The following is a 14,172-nucleotide window of genomic DNA, read 5'->3' on the forward strand; positions in this document are numbered from 1 at the left end:
GGCCATCTCTAGTCCAAGTATCCAAGGTTTTGAGTCAACCATGGCACAACAGCCAGCGAGCTGTTGGGTTCCACGAAGCGAAGCAGAGATCCTTACCTTTGGTAGCGGATGGTGCGGCATCACCACCTCCAACACCAGCCCCATACAGGCCACCTGAGAATGGAATTCTTGCCAAACTTCCAGCCTCATGGGTTCCTTATGCTGAACTCATTCGCCTTGACAAGCCTGCCGGAACCTACTATCTCTTCTTCCCATGCCTGTTCTCTACACTCATGGCCGCTCCAATGGTGGCGCCCATGGCAACACCAGGATCCGTCATCGGCACCTCACTCCTTTTCTTCTCAGGAGCTCTCATCATGCGAGGAGCAGGATGTACCATCAATGATCTCTGGGACCGAAACCTCGATCCTCATGTTGCACGGACTCGACTTCGACCAATCGCCCGCGGTGCGATCACTCCGTTCAAAGGGCTTGTCTATACCGGAGTTCAGCTTCTTGCAGGTCTAGGGATTTTGCTTCAATTCCCTCTCCCCTGCCTATTCTACGGCGTCCCCAGCTTGCTCTTGGTTGCGAGTTACCCCCTGGCCAAGAGAGTGACATACTACCCCCAGGCTGTTCTCGGACTGACCTTCTCATGGGGCGCCATCATGGGTTTCCCAGCCCTTGGAATCGATCTGTTGTCAAACACCCCCGCATTGACCGCCGCCGCCTGCCTCTACGCCTCAAACATTGCATGGACGGTGCTGTACGACATGATTTATGCTCACATGGACATCAAGGATGATGTCAAGGCAGGAATCAAGAGCATTGCCTTGAAGCACGACGCTGAGACCAAGCAAGTGTTGACGGGCTTGGCGGCTACGCAGATTTCTCTGCTCGCCGCGGCTGGTTTTGCGGCTGGTGCTGGACCAGCTTTCTTCATTGGAAGCTGTGGAGGAGCAATGGTCACACTCGGCGTCATGATCAAGCGAGTCAACCTCAAGAGCGTCAAGGATTGCTGGTGGTGGTTCATCAATGGCTGCTGGATCACAGGAGGAGTGATAAGTCTTGGCTTGGCTGCAGACTACGCAGTCAGGTACGTCCAAGAGCCTGAAGACGATACCAAGACGGAGCAGTGAGGCCATGTATAATATCCAATTGTACCATAATGTCATCATACATGAATCGGTGGGAATGCATCCCGGGTTCTCCCTCACGCGACGTGCACACGTAGTTTCGTTCGTCGAAGACTTTTTGATCTATTTTCCTTTTCAGACCTCGTCTCCCAGGACCAGAACCCTAACCAGTAATGCCGATGCAAGCAAGCCGAATAGACTCCTCTGCCGAAATGTGACTTTGTTTCCTTCCCCGGGCATCGCGCTTAAGAACGGGGCTTCTCCTTCTTCTCCTTCCACAGAGCGAGCAGACCAACACCAGAGACCTTGACGACCTTGAATCGCACACCGGGAATATCACCCTTGGCCTTGCCCTTGCGACCGAAACCGGCCAGGAGGACCTCGTCGTTCTCGTCCACGAAGTTCAAGCAACCGTCGTTGGGGACTGGAGTATTGTTAGTTCAACCATTGTTCATCTCTCGCGGTGTCTTGGGGTCGTCGTACCGAAGGCAGTGACCTTCTTTCCGTTCTTGATGAGCTGGACACGGACACACTTTCGGATGGCCGAGTTGGGCTGCTTGGCCTCGACACCGACCTTCTCGAGGACGATGCCCTTGGCGTGGGAAGAGCCACCGAAGGGCGAGGACTTAAAGGCAGTGCCGAGGGCACGCTTCTTGTAGGCGAGATCGGCCCATTTCTGGTCCTTTCGGTTCGTTCGCAGCTTGCGCGCAGCGTTAAGACCACGGGGTTTGCCTCCAGCCATTTTTGCTTCACGTCGTTAGTCGATGTCGATGCGAGGACTCGGATGCGATGAGGGCAGCTGATGGAATGAGAAGGGTTTCGCTGGGGCACCTACCGAACTTGTCTGTGTATCGCGACGACGGTTGGTGATAGGAATTAGCGGAGGCGACGAAAAGTTGGAGGAGCCAGCCAACAAATTCCGAGTAGGGTTTGAAGGCCCTAGAGAATTAAGGCCCATGCACTTTGTGGAGAGAAGCACCTGACGCGTCACGTGACTATGCTCAACTCGAACCACCCCGCTTACCTGCAGCCGAGTGGACTGATTCAAGCTACCAGAGGCGTACCGTGTCGGTGTGGCACCCTGCTCAGTTTGCACTGTATCAACTCAGCATCTCTCATCCCGACTAACAAGGGGTCTAGACTCTCGGTGTAGTATCCGCCTCTTAGCGACAACGTGAAGCGCATCACTGCCTCATTGCCTACACAACTTGAAGCTTTAAGGAGCTCTCAATATCATCATGTCTCACACGCCAAGACCTCAGAGCAGACAACGGGATCCACCTCCTGCTCTTTTCCTTCATCCTTCTCCTTCAGCCTCCAATGCCTCTCTACCGCCAAATGGTCCACCGCCTACTGTTCCCTTTCTGGGCCAGCCAAACCTGACGCCTGGCTACCGCTCAAATGCTGAACGTGCACCGTCTGTCCGTTCCGGCACCGTTCTCACTCCGAGCCCCCAGAGGCCTGGCCTCTTTCCCGCGGAAAGCACTCGAGCAACTGGTGACCGGACGGACCTCTTGTGGTCTGAGATGCAAGCAACTCTCGAGGACGTTGAACTTTCAGCATCTGGAGGAACTCACGTGTTTGGACCCGATCATGACCGCAAGCTGGCCGATCTAAGAGCTGCCCAGATTGCACTCGCTCAAGCATGGGCGAGGAGTGAAGCAGACGATGTGATAGAGACAGCACAGCACGACCATGCCTCTATGGCCAGCGAAGAGGTTCGAAACTTGAAGGCAACGCTGGGCGACAACTCAAAGTCAGGCATCGATGGGACAGATGGAGGGAAAAGCACAGTTGGAAGCAGCAGTATCCCACGTCCTAATAGTAGCGGGGCAGGAGTTGAGGGGCTTGGTGACAAGCTGGAAGAAGAGACAGAAGTGGATATTCTACTTGCGCGGAAGAGGAGAGAAGCCAACGATCGGTATTTCCAGCGAGTCAACCAAGGAGTTATCGACGTTGTCACCCGATTGGAGGATGTTGCTCTTGCCATGAGGGCTGTTGAGCAAGAAAGCAAGGAGGTGTGGAATGAAACTGAAGGTGTTCCCGGAGTCATGGGAACATAAGCATCGCCAGATTGACAAATATTTCTGGATTTTCAGCTCGGCGTTTGGAGGATTCACCTGCATGCATAGGCAAGTGGCATTGGATGAGTATGTTGGCATGGATCGAGATACAACTCAGACAATGCATAATACAAGACTGTGATTGATTGGGGCACATTCTTTCAATTTTGAAATAGCGGCAACCCCCTTTGATACTTTGACTATGCCAGGAGGCATGGATCTACTCCGCTAACTGTCTGGAGGCCGCTCGGAGAATTTGACTTACACGACCTAGCGATGGATGGTATCATTGGCATGTGGGTACACTGAAGGCGAGGTGTAACCAATATCATTGTGCAGACTCAAGAAGAGAGCCATCAATATGCTGGAAAACTTGACACAAGGCTGGAACGGATTTTTTGAGTGCATCCTGCGAGATCAACTGCCGTGTCTTGTTGATGTTGCTTGTTGGTTGTATTTAAGGTGAGCCGGGCCGATGCCCCACAGCGGCTCGTTGCCGGTGTGAAATAATTGGGACGAAGCCATACGCGTAGGTATATGTGATGAGGAATTAAACAATCAACCGAAATTCTAGGGCCCTTGTGTTGCCGCAGACCTTGTTTGTTGGAAGCACAATGATATTGTATCTCGGCTAAGGTTGCGAGAGTTTGCTTGGTGCCTAGGCCAGCAGGCGATTGGCAGGCCACCTGCCTCATCCGGCCACGCCTTGGCGACGGGCTCGTGCGCCAGGTTGGACTCGGTGGAGTGACTCTGTGACTGGTATGCAACCCGTCGGTCCCGCCGTCTGCAAGGCACCTCACTTTCGCCTTCACATCCATAAAGCCTCCAGCCATCGCACTCCCCAACGACCTCGACCTCACAGATATTCTACATCGCCAACACACCCGCAAATTTGTCGCAACGATATTCGCTTGCATCAACAACATTCACATTACGATACCGATCCCAACGACCCCTTAATCACCATGAGATTCCTCCCCTTCATCGCCGCTGCCCTCGCAGTGGTTCCCGGCGCGCTCGCCGTCGACCAGAAGAAGTCGGCCATCGTCTGGTTCAACGACGAGTCCACTCCCGATTCCGTCGTCAATGAGGTTAAGGACTCTCTCATCAAGGCTGGCGGCAAGATCACCCACATCTACACCATCATCAAGTACGCCCCCCGCAGCGACTCGGCCAAATGGCGCAGTAATGCTAACAGCGTTCTAGGGGATTTTCTGTCATCGCGCCCGAGAAGGCCCTCGAACTTGTCCGAACGTCACACGCCGATCACCAGATCCAGGTCGAGGAGGACGAGGTTGTCTCTGTATCCTAGAGAAGGGGATGCGCTACCGGTTGATGCGCCGAGTTGATGAGTACTTGGAGACACGATGATAGCAAGCCTTTGATTTCGCGTCTGCCGACTTGGCAGCAGTCAGGATTATTGATATCCTTGTTTTGGCGTTACAGGATGGGATGCGTTGGCATGGGACTTGGGGGAACATTCGCTTTCAGATCCAACATGAGCCGGTCGTTGTAATGCCCTCACGGGCAAATCAGGCCTTGGTCTATGTATGCAGAGTACACCATGCTCTATAGAACAGGAAGTACAGAATACACAGGCATACAGCAAGCCTACACCTTGTTGGGCATTGCACTTGTGGGCACTCTTCCGGGGCGGTCCTGGGACCAGCCAGCCAGCCAGGTCAAACGTGATGACGGTGCCATGCGCCTTAATGAGCGAAGCAGTTGGTACCTATTCAACTGGAATGCCGAGAGTCTAGTGCTCTATTCAAATCTCGATTAGGAGAATAGGGCTCGGACTTAAGCTTGTAGACCGCCATCTGTTCAGGGTCCAGGCTGGGGGTGAACACGACGGGACCTTTGTGGCACAATACTAACAAAGGCGTCTGCCAGTCCTCACCCTTCCGGTGCAGCCAAATACTACCTATTATCTCTGCATGTCGAAACCAGAGTGTCTTCTCGAACTAGATCGCATTTCCGTAACATTGAATGCCTCAAATGGCGCTGCTGATCCGTGGTCATCTCATGCGCGCCACAGCGCCACAAATGACGGGCTTCCAGGGGCACCCGATTCAGGGCCCCTGCCACTGTAGCAAATCGATAAGCCGACCTAAGCTCCCCCATGCCATGTGGAGGGCTTTAGGTACATAGAGTCGCTGAACATTGAAGGAACAGATTCACTCGGACCTTGTCTCTACAGTGAACACACCTCGAGCAATCGCTTCTTGACAATGGAACCTCGCTTTCGCACAACTTTATAACGATCCCTTATATACCTCTTGCCGCTATGCTGTCGAGGGCCTCTGCTGTCATCCCTGCATTTAGACACGCGACGCGACTCCCTATAATTGCGCCTTCACTATCGCTCCAATCTATCGACAGACTGATCCACGACTTCAAGTAACTCGCACATGGCTCCGGCCGCATCATCCCGCACGATGCCCGCCTACAGTCCCAAGGCGCAGGCGGCGCTCCTCAAAGCCGTAAGTATCATCTTTAACCCCTTCTCTTTCCTCCCCTCCCCCTTCTCCGAAGTCCCCGCTGACCGCGCATTCTCCCAGGTCAACCGAGTATTCGAGCCGAAGCGGTCCGCCGACTCTCTCGATGAACTCAACGATGGTGTTGTTCTCGGCTATATCCTGCATGAGCTTGATCCAGACTTTGACCCCTCTGACCTCGAGGCGAATACCGGCACATCACGATACCTAACCAACAAGCGGAATATCCAGAATGTCTACAAGGGTCTCTTCCGCTTCATTCGTCGTCAAGCACCTGAACTTGGATGCCAGGCAAAGAAGTTTGACTACCATGCCATCGCCGAAAACCCCGAGCCCCAGGGCATCTGTCAGCTTCTGGTTGTCATGCTCTCGGCGGCCGCCATGGGCCCAGACAACCAAAAGTTCGTTCCCAGGCTTCAATCCGGCCTTGATACGCAGACACAGGCAGAGATTATGCAGATCATCCGAACGGTACAGCAAGATATCCAAAACTCGAGGGGCGATGATGATCTGGACGAGGCTATTGACGCCGTCATGGAAGCTCGAGACATCGATCTGCTTGTCGAGGAGCAAAATGCAGACCTACGACAAGAACTCGACATCTGCAAAAAGACCTTATCAGATTACATTACCCGTCTTGACCATCTTCAGCAAAGCCATGAGGAGCTCAAGTATGAGAAGGAGAAGAACGACCGCGAACTCGAGGTGCTGCGAAAAGCAACTCAGGATGGCGCTAACAGCGCCGAGGCGATCAAGTCACTCGAGGCCCAAATTCACGATCAGATGGAAATCATCGCCAGGCACGAAGAGGCGATACGGAGAGACTCTCGCATCAAGGCGCAGCTCGAGAGTGAGGTCCAAAAACTGACCGAGAGATGCAGAGAAGCCGACGAGCTTCGTGACAGTGCAGCAGAGTGGAGGCACAAGGCTGAGGAACTTGAGAAGAAAGCCAATACTGCAGAGCGGTATAAGCAGAAGATCGAGTCCCTACAGCACGTTGTCAAGGAGGTCCAGAACCTGCGGTTCGAGAAGGGGGAGTTGCAGGACCAGGTCCGGTTACTCTTGGACCAACAGGACAAGAGTTCCCGCGCCAGGACAGCAGAGGATGAACTGACCAAGATGATCACTCAGTCCGAGCAGCATCTCTGGGATGAGCGAAATCAAAAGACCCAGTTGATGAGGGACTATGCTGCTCTCGAGGATGAAGTGATTCGCCTACGAGCTCGACAGAGCCACGACGAAAACTTTATCAGGGATCTCCAGGATCAGATTCAGAGCGGTGCCTCTGTTGAGAGCCCACCACTTGGCATGAGCATGGCCGGGGGGGTTCCTACCAGTCTTGAGGATGAACTGAACGATGCAGCTACCGAGGATGGTGCCCAGATTAACGTACCTCTAGAATTGTCCCGTCTCAAGGCCGAGAACGATCTATTGCGCAGCACCGTGGGATCCGAAAACACAGCACCGCTTCGGCGGGAGCTGGACGAGGAGAAAAAGCAGAGAGCTCACTTGCAGAAATCCTACAACGATATCTTCGAGAAGCATGCTGTTGCGCAGGACCATATCGAAGCTCTGATCAACAACATGACCGACGAAGGGTTAGTCAAGGCGATTAATGAGGCAAACATTCCTTACGGGATACACGTGCTTACTGGTGACTTTTACAGAACCAAGGCGTTTATCAATCTCCGTCAGGATCTTATGCAGACCCAATTCGAGCTTGAGCAGGCGAGGAAGCGGGAGAAGGACCTGACTGCCCAGGTGGCTGATCAAGGCCGTGATCTCCTCGCCGCTCGAGCAGAGCTCTCAGCTCTTGGCCACGAGGGTGCTGACGCTCTCAAGGAGCTCAAGACCGCCGACGTTGTCATCATCTCATCGCTCAAGTCGGAACTCGACCATGCGCGAGAGGAGCTCAGCTACTGCGTTGCAGAGCGAGATGCACAACAGACGCAACTCGTCCAGGCTCTCCTTGATAAGGACAAGCTTCGGAAGGCCGTCGAAGAGGGTGGACTCTTGCAAGATTCCAACTCAGGAGAGGGTGACGTACCTGACGGTGACAAGAAGAGCGAGCTGATCGCGAAACTGCGTACTCGACTCCTTGAAAAACGCGGGGTGAGTGGTGGTCTCTATTATGTACTTGCTCATGGCGACCCCGAGGACCCAGTGGTCTCAGAGGCGAGTTCGCCTGGTACGATGGCATTTTCTCTATCGAAGCATTGTCTCTCATGGCCTCTCCGGCCAGGGGCCCCCAAGGTCGAAGTCGACTTGCCGGAGACGCCCCGTACTCAAAGGGGACGTTCTCCCTCCTGGCCCAAGCCGATAGTCCCTCGTGAAACAGTTTGCGATTCAGAAGAACACTCATGGCGGGATCGTTTTGAGCCAGTTCAAGCCATCCCTCCCCCTCTCAAGCGAGAGGATACTCTGTTTTACCACTAGCTTTTGTTGGAGTGCCGTTGGCTGACCAAGTTTTCGCAGCAACTCGAGCGCTCAGAGACGGACAAGATTGAGCTCCAGCGCAAACTTAAGGCTGCTCACGACGGAGAAGCAGTGGCAGCACAAAAGGTACGTATTGCTTGCCTTTACATAGATACTAAACATGGCTGGTTCCATAAACTTGCAACCGGGCGCATAGTTGTTACTACTTGCACACCCTCAATACATTCTCGAACTGTGACTGACAAACCGTGACAAGGCGGCGAGCGACCAAATCATCCGGAACCTCGAGAGGGAGAACGCCCTCATCGCGACAGCATGGTATGATCTCACGAGCCGGCTCCAGAGCAACCACGTCGTTCTACAACGGCGGAACGACGCCCCCAGGAGCTGGCTTAACAAGCAGAGGCAGATGGTCAATGGTCAGTTGCGCTTCCGCGACTCGCTCTACCTCTACTGACCCTCACGTCAGCGACCCCGCGGCGATAGGAATTCGCGGGGTGAGAAGAACCCCTGCTGGACCATGAGGCCGCTCGAGGGGCGCCTCATTGTTCGGCTGCACAGTTTAGCACTTAGTCTAGGTCAAGGCCAGGCTTGCTTTACTTTCTCGCCATTCGTTTCGGTAGCTCATTTTGATATGCCGACGTGGAACATCCGAGACCGTTCTTTTTTTTCTGGTCCATTACCCCTTTTATAATCGTAACCTCAATATGGAGAACAGGGGCACTCACTAGTGTCCTGTGTTCCTTCTCTTTTTTTTTCAAATTGTGTGTCCTTGAAAGCATTGCGAGGGAGCTCGGGGAGTTTCTTTGACAGGGTCATTGCATAGTAGACTGACGGTTAAGAGGGAGAGGATGGATAGCTGCACTAAGGAGGGAGATGCGTTGTCGATTATCGTTGGCATAGACATGAGGCGTCTAAGTGCCCACCTCAAAGTCATCTCGTGACAATCAAGTACAGAGGCGTGCATTGTGGCTACCAGCACGTGTCATATTGGTGGTGATGGTGAAGAGTAGAAGACGAGACGGTGAAGTATATCAAAAAGCTCGGAGCTTCAAAATGCCCAACCTTTTTGTTTGTTTGAAACTAGCAGTAAAAAAAGACAAGTGTGATACATGGCAAAGCGTCGTCTCGGTAGCTTTTAATCTACACAGGAACCCCAAGGCCACCGGGCAAAACCCTCTACCGTTAACGCCTCTTTGGCCTGGAGGACTGGACTCCCCTTCTCCCTTTTCGCGCCCTTCCTTCGTTTCGTGCCAGTTTGCATTTCATCCATACCGTTCATATATCCAAGACGCACCCCGCCTACTCTTTTTTAAATAACTTCGGCGGGGGCGTCTCGCCAGCGACGTGAAGCCAACCGGGCTACACCACTCCCTTATGACACACAGACACACACTCACTCTCCGCTCTAAGCCCTCTTCTCGTTGAGGATGTTGAGCATGGACTTCCACACCTGGCCAGGCTCTTGGCTGGCATCGACACCGTGCCAGATGCCGGTCTTCTTGTAGTAACCCACAACGGGCTCAGTCTGCTTGTGGTAGGTGACGAGACGCTTCTTGAGGGCTTCAGCGTTGTCGTCGCTTCGCTGGATCAGAGGCTCGCCGGTGATGTCATCCTTCATGTACTGCTTGGGGGGGTTGAAGGTGGTGTGGTATGAGCGGCCGGAGGCGGGGTGGACTAGACGGCCAGTGATGCGGGCGACGAGGAGAGAGTCGTCAATCTTGAGCTCGACGGCGTGCTGGAGCTTCTGGTTGCGCTCCTGAAGCATGGCATCGAGACCCTCGGCCTGGGGAACTGTTCGGGGGAAACCGTCGAGGATGAAGCTGTCGTGGAGCGTATTGTCAGCAGCCGAAGAGAGAAACCGAGGTATACCAGGATCCCGAGCACGGAACCCGAAGAAATTTTGACTCACCCGCCCTGGCACTCCTGGTTGTGGTTGAGCTCCTCCCGGATCATGCCAATCATGATCTCGTCACTGACCAGACCGCCCTGGTCCATAATCTTCTTTGCCTCGACACCGAGGGGAGTCTTCTTGGCAACCTGCGATCGCAGCATGTCACCGGTGGCCTGCGCATCGAAGAGGGGCACGTTAGAACGGCGAATTCTTGCTTGAGGATGTGTCGCGACGGGAATTGACATACCAGATGGCAGCAGGAGAACTTCTCCTTGATCTTGGGGGCCTGGGTTCCCTTTCCTGTGAGGAGTTGGTCAGCACGGCACTGGAGGGGATATCGCAACGGCAAGAGAAAAAATCACTTACCAGCACCGGGAGGACCGATGAGAATCATTCGAATCTCCTCGGTAGAGACGGGAGAGCCAGTAGCTCGCGCCTCGAGGGTCTTGATGCGCGTGTCAAGAGAGCTGATGACGCTCTTGAGCTGCTTCAACTCATCTTCGACGAAACCCATTGTTGCGACTGCGGGAGGATGAGGGGGACTCTGGGAGGTGTTCTGGCGGCAATTGAGGGGGCAGCTTCAGAGAAGACGGCGGATTGAAGACGGCGGCGGCGAGGGATGTTTTGGAGACGAGAGGGCGGGAGGTTGAGGCGAGGGGAGACGAGAAGAGGGAAAAAAGCGAGGTTAAAGTCAACGACGGGCGAGACAAGGGAAATCTTGGTGCGTAGCCGGAGGATGGGAGGTTTTTGGGGGGGAGCTTGGGTCGGCGTTGATTGGCCCGATGCACGCGGTTTCTGCTGGAAGGCGATGGATGGGGGTACACCCCTGTTCCCGGCATGGATATGCTGGGGAGACGCCTCTCGCGGGCCTGAGCGTGGTGAGTGAGAGCGGCTTTTTATCCGTAGTGGACGGGAAATGTCTGTGCTTGATTGTTGTAGACGAGATATTTGTTCTACTATGAGATGTTGAATTGTTTTGTCAATGTCACGATATTGTAGCGTGACGGATATTGGGGTCCATGTCGGTGTCGACCGCAACATAACCATCAAAAATCCCCGTCTCCAAACCGACAACTCAAGGCAACACATGTCCATATAATATTCGGCACCGTCAACAGGTACCGCCCCCAGCTACGTACTACCCCCCATCCATTGCTGCCGCCGGTACTCGGTACGGCTCCGGCGCAATAGACACCACCACCTGTTCGTGACCTGACCAAGCTCCAACTATCACACTCTTGGCTTCTACAATTGCCCATTCTGGACTATGCGACGCATACGACATACGGTGAACTAGGTTTCACGCGATACAAGCAATCATATATGGGGGCAAGCGTTTTTGATCTGCGAAATAAATCCGTGTCACTCTCGCCGTTCGGAATTGCTTCACTACACAAAGCTGTAATACCTAGGGTAGGCTGAAAGGAAGCTCCTCGTCCCGGAACATGTCCGTCGTCGAGATAGGCTCCATCAGCTCCCCAGGTGCGAAGCCATGGATCATATTGAAATCGTGGCCAATCGAACTTGGGCCAAGGCAGCATCAATCGCGAATCTGGCTCGAATCGCTCGAGGCTGGGCTACCTACAGTACGTAGTGACGACCGGAGTTTGCTCGGTCATCAGGGCCGAGGCTCAAAGGGCTGGGATGCCACGGTCCCTTGATCCGAGCAAAGCACCACCGTCCCGTCTACAATGTCGCACTCGCCGCTCATCGGTCAAACACTTCTGGCACGGCCACACTCCGACCGGCATGTAATACAGTATTGCTTGCTCACCACGGGCTGGAGCGCAAGGACCACTGACCCGGTAGTCGACATATGCCGGCCTTCGCTCTGCTTCTGTTGCCGCCGCCGCGTTCCATGTGTAGTGTAAATAACTACCTATTCCAGTAGTTACTGCTACCGCCCTCTCGTTGGCCGCTGCCTCCATTGCTTTGCGTACACGTGTAGGTGTGGCCATAGCCGGCTTCAACAGGACCCCAATTCGTTCCCCTTGGACGTTAGCCTCCATCTTTCCGCTGCCCCAAGGAAATAACCCGAACCAAGGCTACCAAGACTGCGAATTGCCTGCGAGTTGCCGCACCTACATCTTGATAGCGTATTACGTAGAGTTCAATGCTGGACCCTGCTTGAGGCTTGCCGCCAGGGCTTCTGCTCTTGCTTGTTGACAATTGCCTCCGTAGACAGAGGTCAGCACTGTCCGGTTGGCGCCGAGGTCAAGGTGAGCGTCCCGGCTGGTGGATACACCTGTCTCAACATTCATCCACTTACCCAAAGTAGAATATCCGGGATGAGCGAAGTCGGTTCAAGAAAGGAAATTCCCCCAACCAGTTATTTGCCATGGCCATGCTTGGATATCCAATGATCTGGATAGTGTCTGTAGCAGTGTGAAGCCCTCAAATGCAAATGCATACCTTATACAAGACACGGCAATGGCGAGTCTTCGGCCGGACATCACTCACCGAGGCAATGATGTCAGACCAATGCAGGGTCAACAAAGAAGCCACGCCGCGTTCCCAGCCATCGCCGCTCCAACAAGACCGGCTCTTGTGGCAGCTCCGTGCCCCAGTTCTTCATGTTGCTGCTCTGTGGCTTGACTGTGGCTCGAACATTAAGCCGCACGTGATGTGGCGTCGCGAGGCTCGAGCTTTGATCCATCAATCAGCCTGGCCCAATCGGGAGCTAAGCTACCCTCTCCAGGAAGGCAGCCTCAAGACTACGTACGTGCGACCACAATAATCACTGCATCAACATCTCGACTCTGCCTTCAAACTCGCCGCGCCCGCACGACAGAGATCGCGCACCGAATCCTCTTCCTCTCCCAGATACGCATCCGTTGTAATACCTCCCCGACGACATAGCAACGATGCCTGCCACAACAGCAGAAACACTCTCCCTCGTCACTCGAAACGTCACCGTTGCGCCCCTCGTTCTCCTCTCTGCGGTCGACCACTACAACCGAACCACCTCTACCAAGACAAAGCGACGTGTGGTGGGTGTCCTGCTGGGCCAGAATGATGGCAAGGACGTGAGAGTATCCAACAGCTTTGCTGGTACGTTGCCCTGGCATCATGGGCGACAAGATGATGGGCGCTTACAATGAGAATGCAGTCCCCTTCGAGGAAGACGACAAGGACCCCTCAGTGTGGTTCCTTGACCACAACTATGTCGAGTCGATGAACGACATGTTCAAGAAGGTCAACGCCCGAGAGAAGCTGATAGGGTGGTACCACACCGGCCCCAAGCTGCGCGCATCCGACTTGGAGATCAACGAGCTCTTCAAGCGCTACACACCTAACCCCCTCCTCGTCATCATTGACGTGCAGCCCAAGGAGTCGGGCGTCCCCACAGATGCTTACTTTGCCGTTGAGGAGATCAAGGATGTGCGTCATGAACCGTGCCTAGCGACCGACTTGCCCAGACTGACATGACTTAGGATGGCACAACCACCTCGCGAACGTTTGTTCACACCCCTTCGATCATCGAGGCCGAGGAGGCAGAAGAGATTGGGGTTGAGCATCTGCTAAGAGATATCCGTGACGTTGCTGCGGGAACCCTATCCACACGAATCACCAACCAGCTGCAATCGCTCCAGGGCCTACACCTCCGCCTGCGAGACATTGGAGCTTATCTTCAGAAGGTCCTCGACAAGCAATTGCCAGTCAACCACGCCATTCTGGGCAACCTGCAGGACGTCTTCAACCTGCTTCCCAACCTTACCTCGGCCGAAGGAGACAGCAAGTCGGGCGCTGGCGAGCTCTCATATGCGATGAGCATCAAGACCAACGACCAGCTCATGGCTATTTACCTGAGCAGTTTGATACGCGCGATTACGGCATTCCACGACCTGATCGAGAACAAGATCCAGAACCGGCAACAGCAGGAGGACAAGGAGGCCAAGAAGGAGGAGGTCAACGGCAAGGACGAGAAGAAGGAGGGCACTAATGGCGCGAGCGGCGAGTCCAAGGAGGGCGCTGACAAGGACAAGGAGACCAAGGAGAAGGAGGCAAAGAAATAAAGAAGGAAGCTAAGTGACTGTAGAAGGGCATAGATTTGGGTGCAGAAGCTCTTTGGCGTCTGGAGGAGGGAACCACGGCGGTATCGGCCAAGGGTTAAGGCAAAGCGCCTTTTGTACATTGATCACATCAAACCGGGGTTTAGAGGACGG

The 14,172-nt window shown here is 54.2% G+C and overlaps 7 protein-coding genes across 7 annotated transcripts; 5 read left to right on the plus strand and 2 right to left on the minus strand.

Annotated features, from left to right (window-relative positions):
• Positions 1–284: 284 nt before the first annotated feature.
• Positions 285–1,118, plus strand: LRP88_03145 (4-hydroxybenzoate hexaprenyltransferase; the record flags this gene model as incomplete). Its single annotated transcript, XM_083239775.1, has 1 exon — positions 285–1,118. One exon carries the CDS (start codon positions 285–287, stop codon positions 1,116–1,118), a length of 834 nt encoding a protein of 277 aa, XP_083104905.1.
• Positions 1,119–1,360: 242 nt separating this feature from the next.
• LRP88_03146 (40S ribosomal protein uS12) lies at positions 1,361–1,857 on the minus strand (the record flags this gene model as incomplete). Its single annotated transcript, XM_083239776.1, has 2 exons — positions 1,361–1,539; positions 1,599–1,857. The coding sequence occupies 2 exons, from the start codon at positions 1,855–1,857 to the stop codon at positions 1,361–1,363; spliced, it is 438 nt and encodes a 145-aa protein (XP_083104906.1).
• A 496-nt stretch (positions 1,858–2,353) lies between these two features.
• Positions 2,354–3,178, plus strand: LRP88_03147 (DUF5315 domain-containing protein; the record flags this gene model as incomplete). Its single annotated transcript, XM_083239777.1, has 2 exons — positions 2,354–2,825; positions 2,910–3,178. 2 exons carry the CDS (start codon positions 2,354–2,356, stop codon positions 3,176–3,178), a joined length of 741 nt encoding a protein of 246 aa, XP_083104907.1.
• Positions 3,179–4,143: 965 nt separating this feature from the next.
• LRP88_03148 (uncharacterized protein) lies at positions 4,144–4,490 on the plus strand (the record flags this gene model as incomplete). Its single annotated transcript, XM_083239778.1, has 2 exons — positions 4,144–4,328; positions 4,385–4,490. 2 exons carry the CDS (start codon positions 4,144–4,146, stop codon positions 4,488–4,490), a joined length of 291 nt encoding a protein of 96 aa, XP_083104908.1.
• A 1,126-nt stretch (positions 4,491–5,616) lies between these two features.
• On the plus strand, positions 5,617–8,569 carry LRP88_03149 (uncharacterized protein; the record flags this gene model as incomplete). The annotated part of the gene is made up of 4 exons (XM_083239779.1): positions 5,617–5,661; positions 5,740–7,788; positions 8,152–8,238; positions 8,369–8,569. 4 exons carry the CDS (start codon positions 5,617–5,619, stop codon positions 8,567–8,569), a joined length of 2,382 nt encoding a protein of 793 aa, XP_083104909.1.
• Positions 8,570–9,520: 951 nt separating this feature from the next.
• Positions 9,521–10,520, minus strand: LRP88_03150 (adenylate kinase ADK1; the record flags this gene model as incomplete). The annotated part of the gene is made up of 4 exons (XM_083239780.1): positions 9,521–9,935; positions 10,025–10,179; positions 10,254–10,306; positions 10,373–10,520. The coding sequence occupies 4 exons, from the start codon at positions 10,518–10,520 to the stop codon at positions 9,521–9,523; spliced, it is 771 nt and encodes a 256-aa protein (XP_083104910.1).
• Positions 10,521–12,870: 2,350 nt separating this feature from the next.
• Positions 12,871–14,022, plus strand: LRP88_03151 (proteasome regulatory particle lid subunit RPN8; the record flags this gene model as incomplete). The annotated part of the gene is made up of 3 exons (XM_083239781.1): positions 12,871–13,057; positions 13,116–13,387; positions 13,441–14,022. The coding sequence occupies 3 exons, from the start codon at positions 12,871–12,873 to the stop codon at positions 14,020–14,022; spliced, it is 1,041 nt and encodes a 346-aa protein (XP_083104911.1).
• Positions 14,023–14,172: the final 150 nt, after the last annotated feature.

This window comes from Fusarium phalaenopsidis, assembly GCF_050370095.1.
Source record: "Fusarium phalaenopsidis strain FUZ10S chromosome Unknown contig_32286, whole genome shotgun sequence".
Classification (NCBI taxonomy): domain Eukaryota; kingdom Fungi; phylum Ascomycota; class Sordariomycetes; order Hypocreales; family Nectriaceae; genus Fusarium; species Fusarium phalaenopsidis.